The sequence below is a fragment of the Homalodisca vitripennis genome, chromosome 4, assembly GCF_021130785.1.
Source record: "Homalodisca vitripennis isolate AUS2020 chromosome 4, UT_GWSS_2.1, whole genome shotgun sequence".
In the NCBI taxonomy this organism is placed as follows: Eukaryota; Metazoa; Arthropoda; class Insecta; order Hemiptera; family Cicadellidae; genus Homalodisca; species Homalodisca vitripennis.
Genome location: NC_060210.1, coordinates 46,486,399 through 46,508,788, shown reverse-complemented (window position 1 = coordinate 46,508,788; position 22,390 = coordinate 46,486,399). Strand labels below are relative to the sequence as shown.

Here is a 22,390-nt window from a genome sequence, read left to right as displayed (position 1 = left end):
CTGTTTGTTGACGATCAAAAAGTGAATCAGAACCAAAACTTAACGAAAGTAACTAAACTAGTGTCTAATTGGTACAGGTTGTTGTTTTCGTCAGTGATAAATTTCGTGATGCCTAAATCAAGAAATGGAAAAGTAGCTACCGGATTAGCTGTAGCAGCTTTTTTATTTGTATTTATAGCGTTTGTTACTCCAAGTTGGTTAGTTAGTGATGGGTATCTTCCTAACCCAAAGATGGAACAAATAGGTAAGTAAGAGGGCGTGTCGTAGTTTATATCTTTTAATTTCGTTAGGCATATCATACTTAGAAAATCAGGCTAAATTTTATTTTTTAGTCCTTCTTGTACATGCAGATATACTGCCCTAATTATAACTTCCAAGTTAGGAAAATCCTCTATTAGAGAGAAATTTGAGCCTCTACAGGGAAATTGTATTGGTCTTATATGTGACAATAGGTAGGCTAGATTAGTTTGGAAAAATCAATATTAGGGTAATTGTGAGCTTCGTAGCGACGAAATACAAGTTTCGCGTTATTAACATATTGCTATCGTTCTCCTGAACAAAACAATATAAGCTTTTAATGGGTAGACGTAGCCTAACAAATAAAGTTATGAAAAATTAAAAGTGGAACTAGGTACTTTTCACGCTTGAAGTAAAATTGAATTATTCTAAGGGTCATGTTCTAATGTGGTCTTGTTGTTATGTGTAGATCTGAAGTCAACCTCTTATTGGTTGCTGCTGACGTCAGACTATATGCCATCTTTGGAAACATAAAATAACAATAATGCTGAAATCCGGAGAATTTGACCCAAAAAAGACATTTTTCGAGAATTTAGACTTTCTAAGAGTAAAAGTTCTTATCAGCCTGACAAAATGCCTCTGGCCATCAGTGTGGGCAACGGCAGCACTAGAGGTGTGCTGATGATATACACAAAAATTCAAATTCTAAATAGTCTGTTAACCTCCGGCCATTACTGTTTTATAGGAGATGCAGGTTGTAAAACAAACAAATATTGTAGATTCACCTTAAATACCATAACTACTATCTTGCAAGAAAAGTAAGGGAAAAGGCGGACCCGGTTTTTTTATATCGAAATTGGCAAACGATATTACTTAATCATAACAGTCAATATAATCAATCGATATTGATTAATTGTTTTGAACAATTAACTTCAAAAGTAGTCGCTGATCTTAAGATTTACCACTTAAATAATCTATATCAACAGCTGTAAACACTTTCAAATAATACTTGTAATGTAATATTTCAATTTTATATAAGTAACATTTTATTATTAAAAATGGCAGTCAATATTATAAAACTACTCGACATTGCTTTGAAAGATGATAAGACATGTTTTTCGTGACTTCAACATGTTGGAATTGTACCGAAAAACCCATTATATGAAATTTGTGGGAAAGAATCAACTGTAACTGTGAGAGGAGCAATTATGGTCGTCTTCAGATTTCCTAATTTTAGTTATAATAATTTGTTTGATCACTGTAAATATTAAATACATATTTTAATTTAAAACACATAATTGTTATTGAGGAGTATAGATAATTTTATATCGATTGATATCTAGGATTTGAGATGCGAATATTAGGTAACGATGATTATATTCTTCGATATAAAAAACTGGGTCCGCTTATCGTACTCTACCCGAAAAGTAATTCCACTTTGGATGTTAAAAAATTCATTATTTGCCTTTTTTATATTCTAAAACCTTATATTGTTTTGTTCAGAAAAACAATAGTAGCTAATAAGTTAATTAAACGAATCTCATTTCTGGTGTGAATAAGAATCAATTTGAAAATAATGAATACAAAATGAATAAAACTTTCAAAAAACCAATATGTAGGTAAAAATCAAACATAAGTAATAGTAATAAATAAGCAAAACTAACGTAACCATAACTTCCTCTTTACATACTATTATTTAAATACATGTTGTAACTTCTGATCACATAAGAATAGCTTTCCTTGATTTAAAAATAACACACGATTACACAACAAACTTACACTCTCACTCTGAAAAAACACAATGACCAATTAAAAAGGAATAAATTAATTTCCTAATATTTCACTGCTCACGTAATCCACAATCAAACATGTAAAAAACTTTCAAAACTAAGTAATTGTATTTTATAGACAACATTGTTGAAGAGACTGCTTGCATGGGAAGGATGGTGCATAAATAAGCTACTGAGTTTCATTGTTGTGAGTGGTTAGGTCATGTCTACAAGTTATGCTTTGTTGTTGTTGTGTTATCATTTTGTAGCGATTTTTGTGATGGCTGATATATTAGAGTTATGCTTTAAACTTAAGTAATCACCAACGGAAATTTTTCCAATGTTTCAAAAAGATTTTGAAGAACATTCACTGAGCAGAACACAGGTTTTTGAGTGGTACACTCGTTTCAAGTCTGGCAGAACTTAAATTGAAAATTATCATCGTTCGGGACGGCCTTCCACAAGCAAAACAGATGAGATTGTTGGAAAAATTCAGTGACTACTCATTCATGAAGATCATCGTAAGACAAAAATGGCTTATGTAGTAGTGTCAGTATTAGCTATGGAAGCTGTTAACAAACTATAACCAAAAATCTAGTCATGCATTGAGTTACAGCAAAACTTGTGCCTCTGCTTTTGACTGTCGGTCAGAAACAGCAACGTGTTGATGTATGCAGTAAACTCAAAAAGACATCTGAAAGTGATCCCCCATTCATATTCAGGATCATAACTGGTGATGAATGTTGGTTTTATGGTTATGATCCAGAAACAAAACAGGAGTCATCAGTGTGGAAAAGTCTACAATCACAAAAACCGAAAAAGCAAGACAAATGAGAGGTACAACAACAAAAATGCTTGTGGTTCTTTTTACGTTAAAGGCATTGTCTAGTGTGAGTTCATGCCACATGATGTTACAGTGTACTCTGATTTTGATTGTGATGTTTTAAGGTGTTTGAGGGGAAAATGTGCGTCAAAAAAGATTTGTGGAAAGACAAAAACTGAATGTTGCATCATGACAATGCTCCAGCTCATGCTTCCATAAAAACAACACAATTTTTGGCTAAAAACAACATGGCTACATTCCACATCCTATCTATTTGCCAGATTTAGCCCCTTTTCTCTCTTGCCAAAAATTAAAATGCATATGAAAGGTAACTGTAACTTACTATGAAAAATACACAGGAAGTCCTCAAAAGCTTTCTGGAAAAACTGTTTTTATTTTATTTTTTTATTTTACAATTCCCAGTTGTGGAAGAAATACTGGGATTGTTGTATCAACTTAAATGGAGCTTATTTCGTAGGAGATAATTAATAGCCAATAACATGAAAGAAAACAAATATTAGTAGACCTAGTTTAGGAACTTTCTGATACCATCTCATAATATACTAATGTTATAATTTGAGCATACCTAGATGTTTATTTTCCAGAAGTTTTTTGTACTAACACATGTCTAATCTGGTTTTATCACAAATTTTGGCTATCCAAAACGTGTTCATCCCCTATAAATCTATCAAGTGATTAGAGTGATGTCAATAAGCCCTTCTAACTGACACATATATTAAATATCCATCCATTAAACCATTAAAAAATAGACTGGATATGCACTAACATTGACCAACAATTGATAAACACATCGGTTATCTCATCTGGACTTTCTGACCATACAGCCCAATCAGCCACAATAATCACATCAAAAATAAAAGAAAACTTCAAAGAAAGAAAAAGAATTTTCAGCAAGAAAACAATAGAACTTTTCAAATCCAGACTGCAAACCCAAAACTGGGTCATTCTCCATGCTCAAGAGGACATAAATGACTTGTATGACACCTTCCACACTATCACACAATCTATTCTAAATGAAACCTGCCCATTAAAAACCTGCACAACCAGACATAACAAAGGCTTAAGGCAGTGCTGGACGGAATGTGCCAAATTAAAAAGTGAATACATAAAAGCTTTGGAAAAGGAACAATGCACAGGAAGAGCCGAAGACAAAATGGAGACGGCTGCAAGGAAAAAGAGTTACGACACTAAACTAAAATCGCTACGTAAAGAACATATGGCAGAATATATAAACAAAGCTGACAAACGGTCCAGAGCGTTATGGCAAGTGGTAAATAACCAGCGTAAGGCTAAAACTGACAACAACACAGAATTGCTCCTCCTCATGGACAACACCATTATAACACAACCAGCAGAAGTGGCAAACTGTTTCAACACATTTTTCTCAACTGTGGCACACAGAACACTCCAAAACTCTGATCTTAATCCGAACCCAGACCCAGATGACTATGAACTACCTCCACCTATAAAGCACAACTTACACTTCAAACCAGCAACAACTAATGAAATCTTAAAAATCATAGACTCCCTAAAACCAAAAACCTCATCTGGAGCAGATCACATATCAGCTAAACTTGTAAAAGCATGTAAAAACGAACTGTTAAGACCACTCACCCTTATAACTAATAAATCTCTTTCACAAAGAATTTTCCCCAACCAATTAAAAATAGCTAAAGTCTACCCAAAGTACAAAACCGGACCACATAATGACACAAACAGCTATCGACCTATTTCACTCATTTCTACTTTTTTAAAAATTTTAGAAAAAGTGGTCTTACACAGACTCCTAAACTACCTTGAGGAAAACAAACTTCTTACTTACCAACAACATGGATTCCTAAAGGGCAGATCAACATCCACAGCCTTAATACAATTCATAGAATACATTATAGATCAACTGGAAGAAGGCTGCACAGCAACCTGCCTCTTCCTAGACTTCAGTAAGGCTTTTGATTGCCTAAATCACGAACAACTACTCCAAAAACTATTAAACCTTGGTATAAGAGGAAAAGCTCAAATCTGGTTCCGTAGCTACCTGACTGATAGAAAGATGTTTTTGGAAGTAAATTACACTGAAAACAACATACTACAGAAATGTCAATCAAAAACCACTGACACACAAAGGGGCGTACCACAAGGATCGGTTCTGGGGCCAGTCTTGTTCCTCCTACTCACAAATGACATGCCCAACTGGCTAGGAGACATCTGTCATACCGTCATGTATGCAGACGACACAGCACTAACAATAGCAAATAAATCAATAGCAATACTCCAGAGAAACACAACTGCCACTTTCAATAAAACTAAACTATTTTGTACCAGAAATGACCTTGTCTTAAATAATAAAAAAACAGTTCAGATGACCTTCAGCCTTGGTATCATAATTGATGATAAACTGTCATGGAAGCCACAAATAGATCAACTGTGCAAAAAACTATCTGCAGGAAACTATGTTATACGTAGAATAAAACAAATAAGTGGCACAGACACGGCCAAGGTAGCTTACTTTGCTCTCTTCAAATCACACCTGAGATATGGCATTGCCACTTGGGGAGGAACATCCAAAACCAACCTTCAGAGAGTTCTGATCAACCAGAAGAGGGCAATTAGATGCCTCGCAGGCCGTAACTACCGTGACAGCTGCCGAGAACACTTCAAAAATGTTAAAATTTTGACAGTCGTATCACTCTACATAAGAGAAGTAATCTTCCACACTGTAAAAACATCACAGCCAAGACACTCAGATCTGCACCAGCACAACACTAGACATGCCTCGGACTTCGCATTGCCCCCACACCATCTGAGCCTATACAAGAAGAAACCATCCTATAAAGGAGCCGCCTACTTCAACCACCTTCCAGAGCACTTAAAGAACCAACCACCTCACCGCTTCAAGAAACAACTGACTCTGTGGCTCCAAGAGAGACCTTTTTACACAGAAGAAGAATTTACAAACAGCTAAAAATTGTTACCTTATATAACTGACGCTATGTACTGTTCTCAAAGAACATGTCAATAAAGTATATTGTCTATTGTCTAAATCTTAAGTTAATAAATGATGTTTACTGCAGAGGCAATGGAATTTAAATTTAATGATTCATTTTATACCATACAGTCTTAGTTGACTTTTAGGAGCCTATATGCGTAATGGTGATTTAAATAATGTTGTTATATAAAGTTAAATCTACGAGTACTTTATATTGTAAATCAGATAGCATGTAATATAAAAAATGTCCTGAAGCATAAAGGAGTAGTTGCTTACGATTCCTTTGAGTGTAAGTTCAAAATGCTTTACAAAGAATGCATTTCAGTGAGAGTGAATGCTGTTGTCATTTGGAGCAAGTATTCCTTTGTTATAGTCATCAATATAAACTGAGCTGATTTTAATGACTGTTTATGAGCTGAGATATGAGTGTTTACAATAAATATTGCTTTTTCTTGTAAGGAGCATGGAAGGTAACTTCAGACTTTCAACTGTGTCAAATAAATAATTTGACTGTAATCTATCATACAAAGTAATTAATAAAAGTGTTATATTTGATAATAAGTGAATATTATTGAGTTTTTGCTTATTTGAGAATGTTTATTCAGGTTTATGGTCTGTCTGCTTCCATGACTTTGAAGACACTCGCCATTGGTATGAAACAAAATTTACAGGTTGCTGGTGGGTTTTTGAAGAAGAGTACTACATCATCCATGATGTCCTTCTACCTGGTATGTATGAGATCATTTGATTTCAGTATTTCAATAACCATCGTTCAGTGAAACAAAAAATCAGTAACACTACGTTTCAAGATCTGCAGTGTATTATTGAGTGTTGTGTTTAGTTTTTTTCTACTAAGTGCGTGTTTTAGAGTTAGTGAAGTTGACACACAACATGGTGGTTGTTATTCCTGACAGGCGTGTAACAATGCTCTGGTATGATTTGTTTATTTTAGCCTAGTTTATAATTATGTGTTAGGTTAGTTATTTACCTGAAGAAGAGATCAGATTGCAGATCTCGAAACATAGTTTTTTGTTTCACTGAACAATGGCAAATGTTACGAAAAATCCTGTTTCCTTCACAATCCATCATCAAAAATAAACTTCAAACCAAGAATTTCAATAACAATATGAATGGACTTAAAGAATAAATGTTATTTAAGTTTCTAAGATTTAAATTTAAATAATTTATTTAGTATAGGAGGTTTTAGATATATTTGAGCACAGTTTCAAATAAGAAACTATTGAATTATTCTTATTTGTTAACTATAAGTTACTAAACTCATTCAACCATTCTCAGTGATAAGGAGGCGAAGTAGCAGTTTTTATAAATTATGAAATAAAATTAAAAACTCACACAATTAAATTCAGTACAGACCTTGATTTTGAAGCCCAAGGTATAACGGGCCCTCTCTCTGAATTCTGAAGAGGAATTGTTTAAATTTGTTCTCTATCAGTTCCCCAGTGGAAGCAGTGAAATTTTATTTATAAACTTGAATTTCTGTTGCTCCTTTTCAGCTAAAAAAATCACATGTTTATTATTATCTCAGGCGTTAACATGTTGTGATTCTGTATCACTCTGAACCTCTCAACCAGTGACTCCGTAATGTTCTCAGCTTTTTTGGACTAATCTGGTCCATGAACTTGCCGACACGAGTGACTTCTACGACGAGCTCTGTCATTGACAACATTATTAGAAATCTGACAAATTTTCAGTGTCTTTTTTGGATCCTGGGGTCACTGATCATTTTATGGTGGAAGGTGCAAACCGAAAACCCGTATGCCTTACGTGTCAATGAAAAAAAGTTAAGCAGCTGGATAATTTTCAACTTCTAAACTTTTCAAAACGTACTCCGGGTCTTTTAAAATTATTTTAATACTGTTGACAGAAAGCACAAGACATTAAACGATTACCTAATTCTTCATCTCAATACATTCTGCTTATTAAAAAAAATGTTATAAAAACAAAATAAGTACAACATTTTTCAACAACAAAAAAACTTAAGCTTCACGTGAGAAAATTAAATTTTTTAATTCTTTTAAAAACATCCAAATAACAAAGAATTCAAAGAATTTTATAGGAACTTACAGAAGAGTCATAAATACAGCTAAAGCTCATGCTGTAGAAGATGTGGAGTAAAAGTTGGCAACTGTCTGATTCCTTCTACAGATCTGAATTTAAAAAGTTGAAACATGTTTATTCAGGATCCCTTGAAGATTGCAAACTATTTATAATTTTTTTGTCATTAGACCAATAATAGATGTTATTAAGCCCTAATATCCCAAACGACATTAACAACTGCGCGGTTGCATCCATGATTCAGCCAACTGTTGTCGCTGTGTTATACAGAGGCAGAAGGCCAAATACCTTGTGTTATTAATGATTTTACAGTATAGATGTTCAAACAGTGCTACAGGCATGTATTGACACCATTAATGGTCTTAATTAATTTTTCATATGAAAATGGAGTCCTTCCCTCTCTCCTTAAAACTGAAGATTATTCTAATCCTTAGAAAGACACATTACTCAAGAATCGAGTAATTACTACCTGATTTAAGTACTTGCCGTTCTTAGTAAAGTTTTTGAAAAACTATTTCTCAATAGGTTCCAAAGCTACTTTAACACTTTTTATATTCTAAAGAAAACCCAATTTGGATTTAGGAAGAATAAAGGTACACAACTACTAGAAACTGTTATCAATGAATTGGAGAGAATAGAACATGTACTAAGCATATTTTTCAATCTCTCGAAAGCTCTTACCTGTGTGCATCATGAGACACTGCCAGTTGGAGAGATGTGGTGTTCGTGGCTTGCCACTCAGATGGCTCACATTCTACTTTAGTGACAAAGAACAGTGTGTGCTTGTTGCAATCAGAATCTGCAAAATTCCTTGGGATGCACCAGCATCGAGGGCTGGCTTGGAAATATCAGGGGGACTATGTTGCCCTGTCTTTATATTTTTGAAGCGGTTTTGTACTTTCAGTTATGCCAGCCAATCCAAGGTAGACAGATGCACCAGTACGAGACAAGAGGCAGGGATCTCTACTTTTGTCAGCAACTCCGAACAACGATGTTGGAATGTTTTTCCCCCAGAGATTGGCATTAAAACGATTAATCGGCTCCCTGAGGATCTAAAATTGGCAATAAATCGCAATGTTTACAATACTCGACTGAAAAGACTCCTGGTTTCTAAAGCTTCCTACTCGGTTGACAAGGTCAAAGCCATTCGCTGGGATGATTAGAGTTTTGGGTACCTACTTGTATTCGCTAAGTTATTTTATTAAAGTTAAATTTCATATGACCTCTATTGAAACTTACAGTGCATGATGTTTACTATACAATATTGCATTCTCTCCAATTATTATTATGATTATATTACATTACAATTGCTATAAAGCTGATTCAACATATATGATGTTTCTGAATCCATATGAACCTCATGGTAACAATTCCACATTCAAACTTTTAACCCTTCAGATGTTGCGACACTGTCTTTTCCACCGGGGTGTTACATTTTTGCTTACAACTTTTGAACAGAACTAGTTTGACGCACCACCCCCCCTATACCTTCAGATGGACTCGCCCGCAACCAAATCAAGTGGCCACCCCCACCCTTCCGCCTCTTCAGTCATCAGCCGTACTGCCAACGTTGTATAACCTGTCATTTCCACCGTGCGCGACCTCTCGCGGTATCTAAAATTGTGATTGTTCTGTGTAGTGTATTATTGTTCGTTATTTTCATTTTGATGTCAATATGAATAGAAATGAAGAAGAGAGAGACTTGTGAATTTGTTGAACAGTGTCGAAAGGGAAGAAAGACAAGAGGAGGAAAGACTTGTAAATCCAGGTGCTATAAGAAGACAACTTTTTCTTGATGAGCCCGTTGTCGCTCCTATTGGTGAACTGGATTCCGATGATGAAGATGAAGATCATGTATCAGTGCAGGAAGAAGATACAGCGTCAGAACAATCAGGAGAGGAAGCGGAAGTACCGTTTTTGGAAGCATCTCCAGAATATACAGGTAAAGATGGAGTAACGAAATGGAGTGTTCACTGTCCTAGACAGAATGTGCAAACACCTACTGCTAACTTAGTTCGGCGATTACCAGGTGTAAGACAAAACTTTGATGTTCAAAACCCTGTTGCTGCTTGGAGGTTGTTTTTTACCGATGAAGTGTTAGATAGCATTGTAACCTGCACCAACCAGCGTATACGAAAAGTTCGTCCTAGGTACACTCGTGAGCGTGATGCGGCTGACACATCGAGAAATGAAATAGAAGCATTCATAGGACTTCATTATGGCAGGAATCCTTCGTGCTTCTCATTTGAATCTATATGATTTATGGGCAACAGATGGTACAGGCGTGGAGTTTTTCCGCAACTGTATGAACTTGAGAAGGTTCAAGTTCTTGATCAGAGTGTTGAGATTTGACGATGCTGATACTAGGAAGCATCGGAAGAGGCTTGATAGGCTTGCACCCATTCGAGATCTGTTTGAATTATTGGTAGAAAAGTGCAAAACAAATTTTCTCTTTCTGAGTATCTTACAGTTGACGACATGCTCGAATCTTTTCGAGGTCGTAAATTTCGGCAGTTTATAAAAAACAAGCCTGCAAAATATGGTCTGAAAATTCATGCTATGACCTGTGCAAAAACATTTTATACCATGAATTTAGAGGTTTATGCTGGCAAGCAACCACCGGGTCCCTTTCAAATACAGAATTCTGGTCTTGCTGTAGTTTCCAGACTCGTCCAGCCTGTGAGTGGTACTGGAAGAAACATTACCACGGATAATTGGTATACATCCATACCCCTCGCCGAGACTCTCAAGAACGATCACAATTTGACTTTACTGGGGTACCCTACAAAAAAATAAAAAAGAAATACCACTTGAGTTAATAGATACAAGGAATCGTCCTGTATCCAGCAGCATGTTTGCCTTCAAAGATGGAAAAACTCTGCTATCGTACTGCCCGAAGAAAAAGAAAATTGTTCTTCTACTGTCTACCATGCACCACAGTGACGAAATTGACCCTCAGTCTGGAGATGCTAAAAAGCCTTTCATTTTGACCTTTTATAATTCAACTAAAGGAGGAGTGGATGTTGTTGATGAGTATAAGGCACGGTATTCAGTTGCGAGAACAAGCAATCGTTGGCCGCTTACTATCTTTTTCAGTCTTCTAAATACCATTGGGCTAAATAGTTATATTGTGTACAAACACAAAAGAGGAGACTTTGACATTGTCCGAAGGGAATTCCCGAAGGATCTCGCCAAAGATCTTTGTTTTAATTATTTGGTAGCTCGTCATGGGGAAGAAAGACTTCCAAGGCAGCTAAAAAGAAGCATCACACAAATGCTGGGACTTCAAGAGGAGGAGAGGCCGCAGCCTGCAGCAAATCTTGAGGGACGTTGTGGTATCTGCAACTGGAGAAAAAACCGGAAAAGTAAAACTACATGTCACATCTGTCACAAGTACATTTGCAGGGAGCACACCGTGTTTACTTGTTCTCAGTGTGCAGAAGAAGATGATGATGATTCCACAAGTGACTAATTGCAACTAAGCTAATTTCTTACAGGTTGTAAGATTTTTTTACAATATTTTTATATAATACAATATCATTTATTACATTATTTTTATACTAGAAGTACATGTTTCTATATTTAAATTACATTATTTAAGTATTGTTACCTAATATTAATGTACAAGTATTTTTACCACAGTACTTTATTCTGTTACAATTTTGAAGTTTGTTTTGATAAATACAATACTTATACAAATATTTTTACGATTTTACAATAGTAATAATACTTTAAAACAAAGTTTACATATTACTCATCATGTTAAATGTAAGTTTGTACAATAAAACTATAAAATGTGTTCGTTTCATATTTTCTTATGAACCTGGTGGAATCCACCGTGCGCGACCTCTGTAGGGTTAAACAACTCTAAAAAGTATCATGGTAAGGTGCAATCTCAGATAGTCAAAATTTAGTTTTTCAACACAAATTGTATAAAATATAATGTTATTAATACTGGATCTGACAAAGAAATACAGTCAAATTTTAGTCATTACAGCCCTTTACATGTTTTAGTATGAATATACCATCATCTCGATAATTATATAAAATGCAGAGGCCTCTTTCACTCACTCACTTCCTTGCTCCCAAATCGAATTTAAAGGCATGTCCATTGTATTGTTGGCCACAAGAGGTTTACTGACTGACTGATTTTGTAGAGAAAAAAACTTGGGGCCCATTAGTGGTCCTTACAGACTTTTATTACTTCATTGTATGTTGTGTGATGTGAGTATTTAGAGAGACAAAGCCTTTTCAAACTTGTTTACTGCTCAAAAGCAAGAAAAAATTGAAGTCAAACCTTTTTTTTTTAAATAAACTTAAGTATTTTCTTCCACATTCTTGATATGTTCTCAGGTAAATTGCTTAAAGCAAAAAATTATTTAGCTTTTCGTTTGCCACAGGTTTCTTTCTTGCTACCCAATTTTTCTTCACCATCTGTTTCACTGCACTTTTGGCTGTCAGTTTTGGCGTTGCCATGTACCTTTGCTGTAGCCGAGACCAAGAGCGATATGTCCTGCTCCTTATTGTTATTGGCACTGCCTTAATGGTTGCAGGTAAGTTATTCTTTCTCTCTCCATCTATGTATCTACATACAAGTTTTCTCAAAATTGTATAATAAAGAGTGTGGTAAACTTAACTGACATATTTCACAACGAAATAAAATCAGAGGCCACTAATTCAATTTGTCATTAATGACAAATTTGGTGCATTTGTCTTTATCACATATTAATGTACAGTAATGAAAGTTTATGCCTTCTGCATATGCCAAAGCATTGTGTATCTGTTATTTCCATATTCTTGTGATATACTCTATGCTGGCAGATGTAATTAAATTCATAACTTGGACTGGAAGCTAAACACAATCTGATGTATTCATTGTTGTGTGAAAACGTGTGATAAATGAAAGGTGTATATCACATTTTAACGTTCTGTCTTAGTAACATTACTTTATTTATATATTATGGTCAATGCAGTATTGAACCAATTTAGTAAATCTAATTTTTTACTAATCTAAATATGTTGGTAGAAACTTTTGTTTATGAAGGAAACAGGATTCTTCCAGACATTTGTCATTGTAAAATGATGCAAAATATCAGTAACTTTTGTCTCACTGAACAATGGCAAATGTCTGGAAAAATCCTCTCTCCTTCATAATGCTTTCATCGTCAATAACTAATTTCAAACAAAACAAAAATTTCTGCTTTTCAAAAAAATTCATGTTTTGTCGTAATTTTTAATGGTCATGTATGCATTTTTTGTTGTTTTGTATGATGTAGATTAATGATATACTTAATTATGTTTGATAGTTCAGTCTCCAACTGTTGACAAATAGAGTATTTTCTAAAAATCATATGAAGAGAGATAACACAGTAAACAGTGATATTTTACTTATATTTGATCCGAGTTATTTTCATATTGATTCTCTGATTCAATTTCATAAATATTTATTATTTGTTGTTATGAAACACTCTGTATATTTAGCACATTTGCAATCGTTGTATGTTAAAACATGTAACAATGGCAAATATCTGAAATCCTATTATCCTTTCAAACCTTCCATCGTTAATTTGCGAACTTGAAACAAAGAACTTTGCATACATTATCTTAAGACTAAAATATTGTTTTAACATATTTTTGGATAGCTAAATCAGAAAGCGGTTCTGCAAAAAACCAATTATAACGAGTGACGTCAAAGAAGTCAGGCAAGACCTGCAGGTGTTACTGAATCATGCAACATTGCTTAGTAGTTTTTAATCTTGTTATCACAATTGATACACGTTTGTAAGAACATTGTATATATCCTTTTCAACATTATATCTTGAATATTTTTCTTGAAGAAGTAATCATAGAAATATATGAGGAAAATATTACTGAAGAGATTTGTTTTTACAAGTACTTAGATGAAAGTGTCTACATCTTTTATTAACTGTAGGTTGAGCGGTAGGAGTGTCAACAGGCAGTAGCTGTGGCAGCTGCCTTTAACATTTGATTTAAGCCATGTATTACAATGCCATGTGCTAACATTAACATTAACATTAACTAAAATTTCTTCAAAGATTACCTTGCCACATTAGATCGGAACAAACCTTGCCAAAATTTAAGAAAAAATTAACAAGTTACCTGACAGCAAAGGCACTTTACTCAATAGAGGAATTTTATGAATCAGATGGCCCATTAGTTAGTTCATTAATTTGAAGCTTATTTTTAATAATTTAAAGTTCTCTTTAATTTATAATATGAACTTGCAGAAATATAATGTTTATAGATTAACCATTATATATTATGTATGGCTATTTTAAATTGGAAAATATACCCAGAATTCTAATTTGTTAATGTAAAGATTAGTCAATTATATTGTATATACAATGCTGACACTATTCATGTATAAAATGTATACAACTATGAAAAAAAAAAAAAAAAAAAAAAAAAAAAAAAAAAAAAAAAAAAAAAAAAAAAAAAAACCCTCCAACTGATCCCGACAGCACAGACATGATCGTCAATACTGCTTGTGAACGGTTCATTATTACGCAAAAACCGTTTAAAGACATAACTTGCACCAGTCGAATCCTGTACTCATAAATAGCAATTCATTTTTACACCTAGTTTATATTCGTAATATTACTTGTCATCTGATATTGATTCAAATGCGGCACGGCATACAGTTGACGGACTATGGTATGCAGCTTGTGAGGTGCTGCACTGCCTTGACGGTTTTTTGTTGCTGCTGTTGCTAGGTTATTAAGTAGGCTAGTTGTTATACATTCTTGAAGCTCTTTTCTTATTGGAAATTAGATATTAATTTTAGGTATATTATTGGAGTGTTTGTTTTAAATTAATAGTGGTTTATAATTGATTGTTATGTTGTGAAATTAGGCGATCCTCGTTTAAATTATATACGTGAACTATTGGATGATGAAAATATTAATTCTGAGGATAAAAGTGACATATCGGGAAAAAGTGCATGATGATATTTCTTTGTCATCATATTCAGGTATTGTTATTCAGGTAGTCTGGATGATTTTTTGGTGGAATGTTAGTTGGGTTGTGAAAATTGATAGTGACAGTGAAAACAATTCATAATTATCTTATATTTCTCTTGCCCAAAGAATTCATCAAACACCGATATGGATATGTGTAATGCCAGAAAAAGTTGTACATACTTTAAATTTTTATAAAAAAATTTTGTGTGTGTTGTAAATAAGTGTATATTTGCTATAATCTTATCGTTCACTACAAAACTATGTATATTTTGTACATTTACAGTATCTTACTATCTCAAGTCATGTGAAAGTTACATGGAGTGAAACTTAGAAAGCAAAAAATTTACAATACATATTTTTCAATTTAAGTACAAATTAAAAAAAAAACAATACTCTAGTAAGTGCATATTTGTATTATTTTATATTTTTCTCTAGTTTGTAAAACAAAATATATATATAATATTTACAATTTAGCATTTAGCACATATATTTTTAAAATATCCGAAAAATATATCGCGCAAAAACAAAAACAGTGTATCATTCTGGGAGTTTCTTATTATCAAGTGTATAACTGAAAATAACCATTATAAGCATAGGTTTGCCTAGTGTGGGTCACAATATGACAATCGTGTGCTACTCTGTCATTGGATATTATTGCTCAATGGATTTCTTTAATGCCACTTGATATAAACCTAAACTTCATTCAGTGTTGTGTAACACAGATAACTAAAGGGTTACGACAATCATGTGCTACTCTGTCATTGGATATTATTGCTCAATGGATTTCTTTAATGCCACTTGATATAAACCTAAACTTCATTCAGTGTTGTGTAACACAGATAACTAAAGGGTTACGACAATCATGTGCTACTCTGTCATTGGATATTATTGCTCAATGGATTTCTTTAATGCCACTTGATATAAACCTAAACTTCATTCAGTGTTGTGTAACACAGATAACTAAAGGGTTACGACAATCATGTGCTACTCTGTCATTGGATATTATTGCTCAATGGATTTCTTTAATGCCACTTGATATAAACCTAAACTTCATTCAGTGTTGTGTAACACAGATAACTAAAGGGTTACGACAATCATGTGCTACTCTGTCATTGGATATTATTGCTCAATGGATTTCTTTAATGCCACTTGATATAAACCTAAACTTCATTCAGTGTTGTGTAACACAGATAACTAAAGGGTTACGACAATCATGTGCTACTCTGTCATTGGATATTATTGCTCAATGGATTTCTTTAATGCCACTTGATATAAACCTAAACTTCATTCAGTGTTGTGTAACACAGATAACTAAAGGGTTACGACAATCATGTGCTACTCTGTCATTGGATATTATTGCTCAATGGATTTCTTTAATGCCACTTGATATAAACCTAAACTTCATTCAGTGTTGTGTAACACAGATAACTAAAGGGTTACGACAATCATGTGCTACTCTGTCATTGGATATTATTGCTCAATGGATTTCTTTAATGCCACTTGATATAAACCTAAACTTCATTCAGTGTTGTGTAACACAGATAACTAAAGGGTTACCACTGGAACAACTCTCTAGGACTTTACTTGCCTTGGCTTCTATTACCTTAATTTTGATATAGTTTCTATAACAATATATATTGATTGAATGTTATTTTCAGCATTGTCTGGTACGATAGCTCTGTTTATATTCGGAGCGAATGGAGATGGCCGTGTATGGATGCCCAATTGGGAACACAACAATCTGGGCTACTCATACGCGATGGCGGTGATCGGTGTAATCTGCTCATACGTGTCTGGTGCACTTTTCTTAGTGGAGGGACGGAGACATCACGCAAAGCGACAGAAGCTCAATGAAAGGCACATGACAGGTAGTGGAGGTTACCCTATGCAGCCGACCAAGAGTTCACACACCACCATCTAGATAAGCTTTAATATGCTACCTAAAACCATAGTCTTGCTTTTATTTCACAACCTGTCATGTTGTATTGTGAAACTGGAAACATTATTTGTTCCAAAAACTATGGAAAATACCTGGAATATTATATTTTTCATGGATATATATAATAGGTATCACGAATCTCTCAGATAATAAGATTATAGTGTGAATTAATTGGATTAATGGGAAGAAACTAAATTAAGGCAGTTTCAAATTAAAGGTGATATATATATGGTTTTACTCTGTAAAACATTATATAACATCATAGAAAATTTTATTTATATTTTTTTCGTAATATAATTACTTTTATTCCATTTAAAATAACCCACATTGCTCTTAGTTTTGTAAACATTAATTTTGGCCATACAAATGTACATTGGAGTTTGAATTACTATTGTTAAAGAGGTGGTTAATTCTCTTAGAAGTTTGATATTTGTTCTTGTATTGTAGAAGTCTGATTAACTGCTCAAGCTAAATGAGACTGGAAGTACATCATATACGTGGAAAAACTTGGATAGTACAAAGATTGCGTTAAATTGTCCTCCATATGTGCATTGTAATCTTGTACTATTTATTGTTGCTCGACCTAACAACGACAAGCAGTCGTGCAAGCAAGCCTGATACCTTAAGCCTAATTTTTTCCACATTTCCTAAAAAGTGGTTAAATATTGTGTAAACAAACAGCCTTGGTTAATCGAGCAGGTCAGATAATCAAACTTCTACTCTGCTATTAATGTAGAGATTAACATTTGAAGAATATATAGGATGTTATTAGAAACCTTTTTTTGTTAGAAGGTGTTAACAAAATTGATTGTTAACATACTTAAATATTTATTGTATAGTGGAAAGGGTTATTGATTAATTGCAATAAAACATAAAATGTGACATATCATATTGCATGTTTAGATTGCAAAATCTTCAGTGTAACAAGTTATTACTGTGTATTTTATCCATCCAACATGAGACCTGTTATTTTATTATGAGATAGTACTAAGTGTAAGTTTTTAGTATAACCCTCTGCTGATGTATTAACTTTGGTGGCATAATGTTTCAGGCAAGCCGTTCATGTTTTTCCAAAAGTTCATTTTATTCCAAATCAATGCTTCCAATGTTATGTAATACCTAATGTCTCTATAAAAAAAAGCACAAAAATAATTAGAATTTAGTTTTTTACAGTTATAATTTTCTTTTAATATGTAAAAGCTCAAAAATATGCATTTCCAAATTTTATGAAAATACAGATCTAACTTAACAATCAGATTTGATATATAGGGTTTATCCATAAATTAATGAGACTGTATGTTGTAAACTTTATCTATTAATATGATTATCCTTTAAAAATCTCTTTAAAATAGTCATCGTGAATATCAATACATTTGTAGTCAATGCGATTCCAATGTTGCAAATGCTTTCTGGAATTAAGCTGCTGTAAACTTTTAGAGATGACAAGAATGAAATGTTAATCTTTCAGACTTCTCTTGAGATTTGGGTAGAGGAGAAAGTCTGTCGACATCCGGACTGTAATGGTGCTGCAACAAGGTTGCAACTCCAATCAGAGCCAGGTAGGTGGCCACAAAGCATGCTGGAAGTGTGATTGGGTATTGTGGTGTGGAGGTTCCAGAGATTGGCTATCTGTGTAGGTGGGAGTCAGAGGTTTAATATAGCACTCAAAAGACAGTCAGCATTCAGGACATTTTTTACTTCTGGACAAATTTTTGTCCAAATCACTCCATACCTTCGGTGATCTCCTGTTAATTCTTGTACCACTAGAAAACTTGAACCCTTGACAGGCTGTGTTTGTTAGCCACTTTAACCAAAGCGGTTTTACCAATATAAAAGCATAATTTAATGAAAATACCTTTTGTGACGTGACGTGATCATCAATGGGTCAGCATTCGGATGTGACTGTCCTGGGAGAAATTTTCCAATACTTATCGAAACAATCTGCCTGGTGACTATAGTATTGCACATCTGTATGTCTAATTGAGTTATGGACAAACCCTGAATACAGTTATCAAAAATTTTATACTGATTTCAGAATTATATAGCTTACATGATTAAATAAAAATATTTATACTTATTTTGTTAAGTAAACTTGTGAATGGTTTTAAATATCTGCAGTATTTTAAAATTCGTACAAGGATTTTGTTTATTTTCACTATAAAACTAATTGTTAGTAAATTCACAGAAACACCTCAAAATAATGATTTCCAACGATATGAGAAAACAAATATAAAAAAATATGATGTCCATGTCAGATGTTATACCAGCTTACAACTGTAGAAAAAACTTATAATGAAAGAAGACCTAACTAAACATATTATTCTGAGAAGTTTAATTATTCTTGTCTGCAATTACATGAATTTTTAACACAATAAGAAAATATTTATTTCTTCTAAATTGATGTATAATGTTTATGTATAGCAAGTGGTCCGTATATTATAACTGTTTATGATACTTCTAATGTAGGATTTAGCAATGGAAATCTGATCATGTCAGTTTGAGGGTTTTGAATCTGTCCATTTATGTTAAGGCTTTGTATGTAAATATATGATAATTAATTATACATAATTATGATTTTAAACAATCTTATATCTCATAGACTCTAAGTGTATTTTTGTAGCAAGTTGACTTGAATTTTGTAAAATAAAGTTATAACAAAATATGAAACCAAGAACTAGAGATATTCAGTGTTAAAAATGGAAGATTTACAGTTTTCTGTAGGCTAGTAGTACCTGATCTATCAGAATAACATTAAATTCCTAATCTGTTTTCAACAATCACAGAGTGAATCAGGAGGTTGTTTAATATTTGAAATTGTGATATTTGTCAAAAATGTAAGACAGTTTGTTAAATAAAAATTTTATATTATTTCATCACGCGTAGTGAAGGACATTCCAACTCATAACAGCTTTTGCAGCACCAACAGAACAACTCTACATACTTGAGTTGTTTTATTAATTGTTTTTAATTTAAAGTAAGGCTCATCTTAAGATATTGAACCATCGTGTATGGTATATATTGTTATACATGACCAAATACTATTGTGCATTCCATCAGTCACTTCCCTGCATATATGTAAAGGTTAAAATTTGCTGAAGAGGAAAATAATATTGTACTAAAGCTTGCATTTCAGTAGCTTAAAATAAGTTTAATTGCAGCCTTTTGTAGTGTGATTTTGGAAACAGTTATTTTTTTGTACTTTGTCTCAGATGTATGATAAATCAGTTACCCTGTTAAACAATAAGAGAAAATATGCTATAAGTAGGAGTCAGAAAATGTAGTTGTAGTCTTAACCTCCTGCGGATCAGGTCAAAAAGTGAGAGTGTTCCAGGATGTATAATGACTCTGTTATAACTGCATATTATGGTTTTCTGAGGATTAAGTAACACATTTGGATACTTTATATTTTGCTATATTGCAGTTTTCAAATACTATGGTTTTTAATGTACTGAATAGAAACAGTTGTATATATGTTTTATTCACTAGTAATATACATTTCACAAAACATTAGTGAATGCATTTGAGAAAGTGCCTGCCGATAAAGCACCCCATGTGTATTACAAGAACAATAAATTATTTTATTCTTCAAACAAATTCCAGATATAGTATTTAATGTATGTTTTATTAATGATATGACTTTTTTACATTTCTATAAAAAACTCGTGTCTTAAGTTTTTCTACAATGTTGCACAGTAAACAAATATTTTCTTATGAAGTGTTTATTTAAAACCCCTTTGTTCAGTTGTAGCCAGAATTACTGAAAACAGTGATTTTTAATTGATTAATTTAAGTTTATTTTCAATGCAACAGAGGTATTGACTGTTAAGAACCCATCTTTTACTTAATATTTGGAATTTTGGCCTGTCCTTGTGTGAAATATGAACAGTTTTGAGTCATAATACTCATAAATTAACAACTTCACAATTTGTTGTAGCTCTCTGTGAAGTATTTAAGACCCTTATACACTAGGGCACTGAGTTACGCTGATAACATCCTACTATTGAACATGTGATTGTATTGAAACTTTATTACACTAGGGTGGCTGTTGGCATAGCTAGAAAATCAGAAGCACAACACCAAAAGTTAACTACCTATTGCTATGTTCTTGTGCATGATTTTAATAGAGGTTATTATAATAGAAACTATGAAATTGCCATATAGCAAGGGTTGTGCCGCTCTACTTTGCAGCACAACATAGCTACACCATTCAGTGGAGTAGTATAACTGTGTAGTATCAAAAAATACTTTCGATATATCTTCTGTACCAGTGCTTTTTTCTTGGTTGCATCTAGTTAACTTACATAACCTCTCATACCTAGAGTCTGAAAAGTCACAACCCTGTATTAATCTGTGTAATAAACGGAGATAGGGATTTACATTAGGGCATGTTTGTGAACAGCTGAGGTTTTTTTATTTAAAGATTCAATCCCTTTGAAATGAGGTAGTTTGGGGACATTTTGGGTGTTAAAAATTATTGTCCTGAATTATTTGGAGTCGAAGTATGGGATATTTTTGATAAAATGAGTCAGATAGGTTTCTCGGTTCTTCAGTCACTTTGTGGATGGTCTGCCTCACCCTGTATAAAAGGCAAAGCCCTCACTCGATATTAATTCTCCAATCTCAAGATATCCCAGAAACTTGAAATTTGGCAAGTGTGCCTTATGACTTAAGTAGAAAAACTAAAGCATTTTCCTAAACATCACACATCCATAGGGATTGAAATTGGGTTGCAACCCCTAGAACAAATATATTCTGTTTTTAAAAGTCTGCATGCATTAGAAAGATGAGATTTAACATATATTTGCCAGACTCAACAGACAGCTGGAAGATTTGTCATGAAGATCAACCCACCCATTGGGGTCGAAATCCCTAGACCTATATCTTTGTTTTTAAAACTTCCCAATGTCCTGGAAGATGAAATTTGACACACACGTTACTCATCACATACATAGAAAAAAAAATTGTTTTCAGTAGTATGAACCACACAGATTGGTTTAATTGGTGTTAAAAACCTACATAAAAACAATATTTTTGTCTTTAAATTTCCAGCTGCCGTCTTATTAAGGTGAAATTTGTTACACTTGACAGACTAGTCACAATGTATCAGAAATACCTTCAACTGGAAGAAATACCTTTTTAGATCAACTTAATATATATATTTTTTAATCAGGGTAACAATGCAAATGCTATTATGGTACTGGGAGTGATTCATATGACCAGAAATAGTCACTATTTGTTGACCAAAGTTAACATTTCAGACCAATGTCCTCAACTGGCAAGAGCTACTACAGCACCGTAAATACTTTTGTCCAGAAGAAAATGATTTGAAATGTAATAATATACATTTTGGCTGAAGAATTTGTGGAACTATGTATGTATGTGTATTATATACATATATATTTTTTCTCTAGGTCAGGACTATAATGCTAACTCTACATCCCATAACACCTCAGACCGGAAGTAAATTACAATGAAGGATGCAGTTGCTTTTACCAGTTTAGACTTTTAGGCAAACATATTGTTGATCAGAGAAACAATGTAAACACTACTCTGGCAACA

General features: G+C 33.4%; 1 protein-coding gene across 1 annotated transcript; it reads left to right on the top strand.

Annotated features, from left to right (window-relative positions):
- Positions 1-20,542, top strand: LOC124359278. Its single transcript, XM_046811895.1, has 4 exons — positions 1-244; positions 6,442-6,564; positions 12,313-12,465; positions 16,551-20,542. Exons 1-4 carry the CDS (start codon positions 109-111, stop codon positions 16,811-16,813), a joined length of 675 nt encoding a protein of 224 aa, XP_046667851.1. The 5' UTR covers positions 1-108; the 3' UTR covers positions 16,814-20,542.
- The last annotated feature ends 1,848 nt before the right edge of the window (positions 20,543-22,390 follow it).

Bases quoted from the DNA above. Each gene is read 5' to 3' on its own strand.
- LOC124359278 (XM_046811895.1), top strand. From the start codon at position 109: ATGCCTAAATCAAGAAATGGAAAAGTAGCTACCGGATTAGCTGTAGCA. The intron at 245-6,441 runs GTAAGTAAGAGG...ATGTTTATTCAG, and splicing joins CCCAAAGATGGAACAAATAG to GTTTATGGTCTGTCTGCTTC. The intron at 6,565-12,312 runs GTATGTATGAGA...CGTTTGCCACAG, and splicing joins CCATGATGTCCTTCTACCTG to GTTTCTTTCTTGCTACCCAA.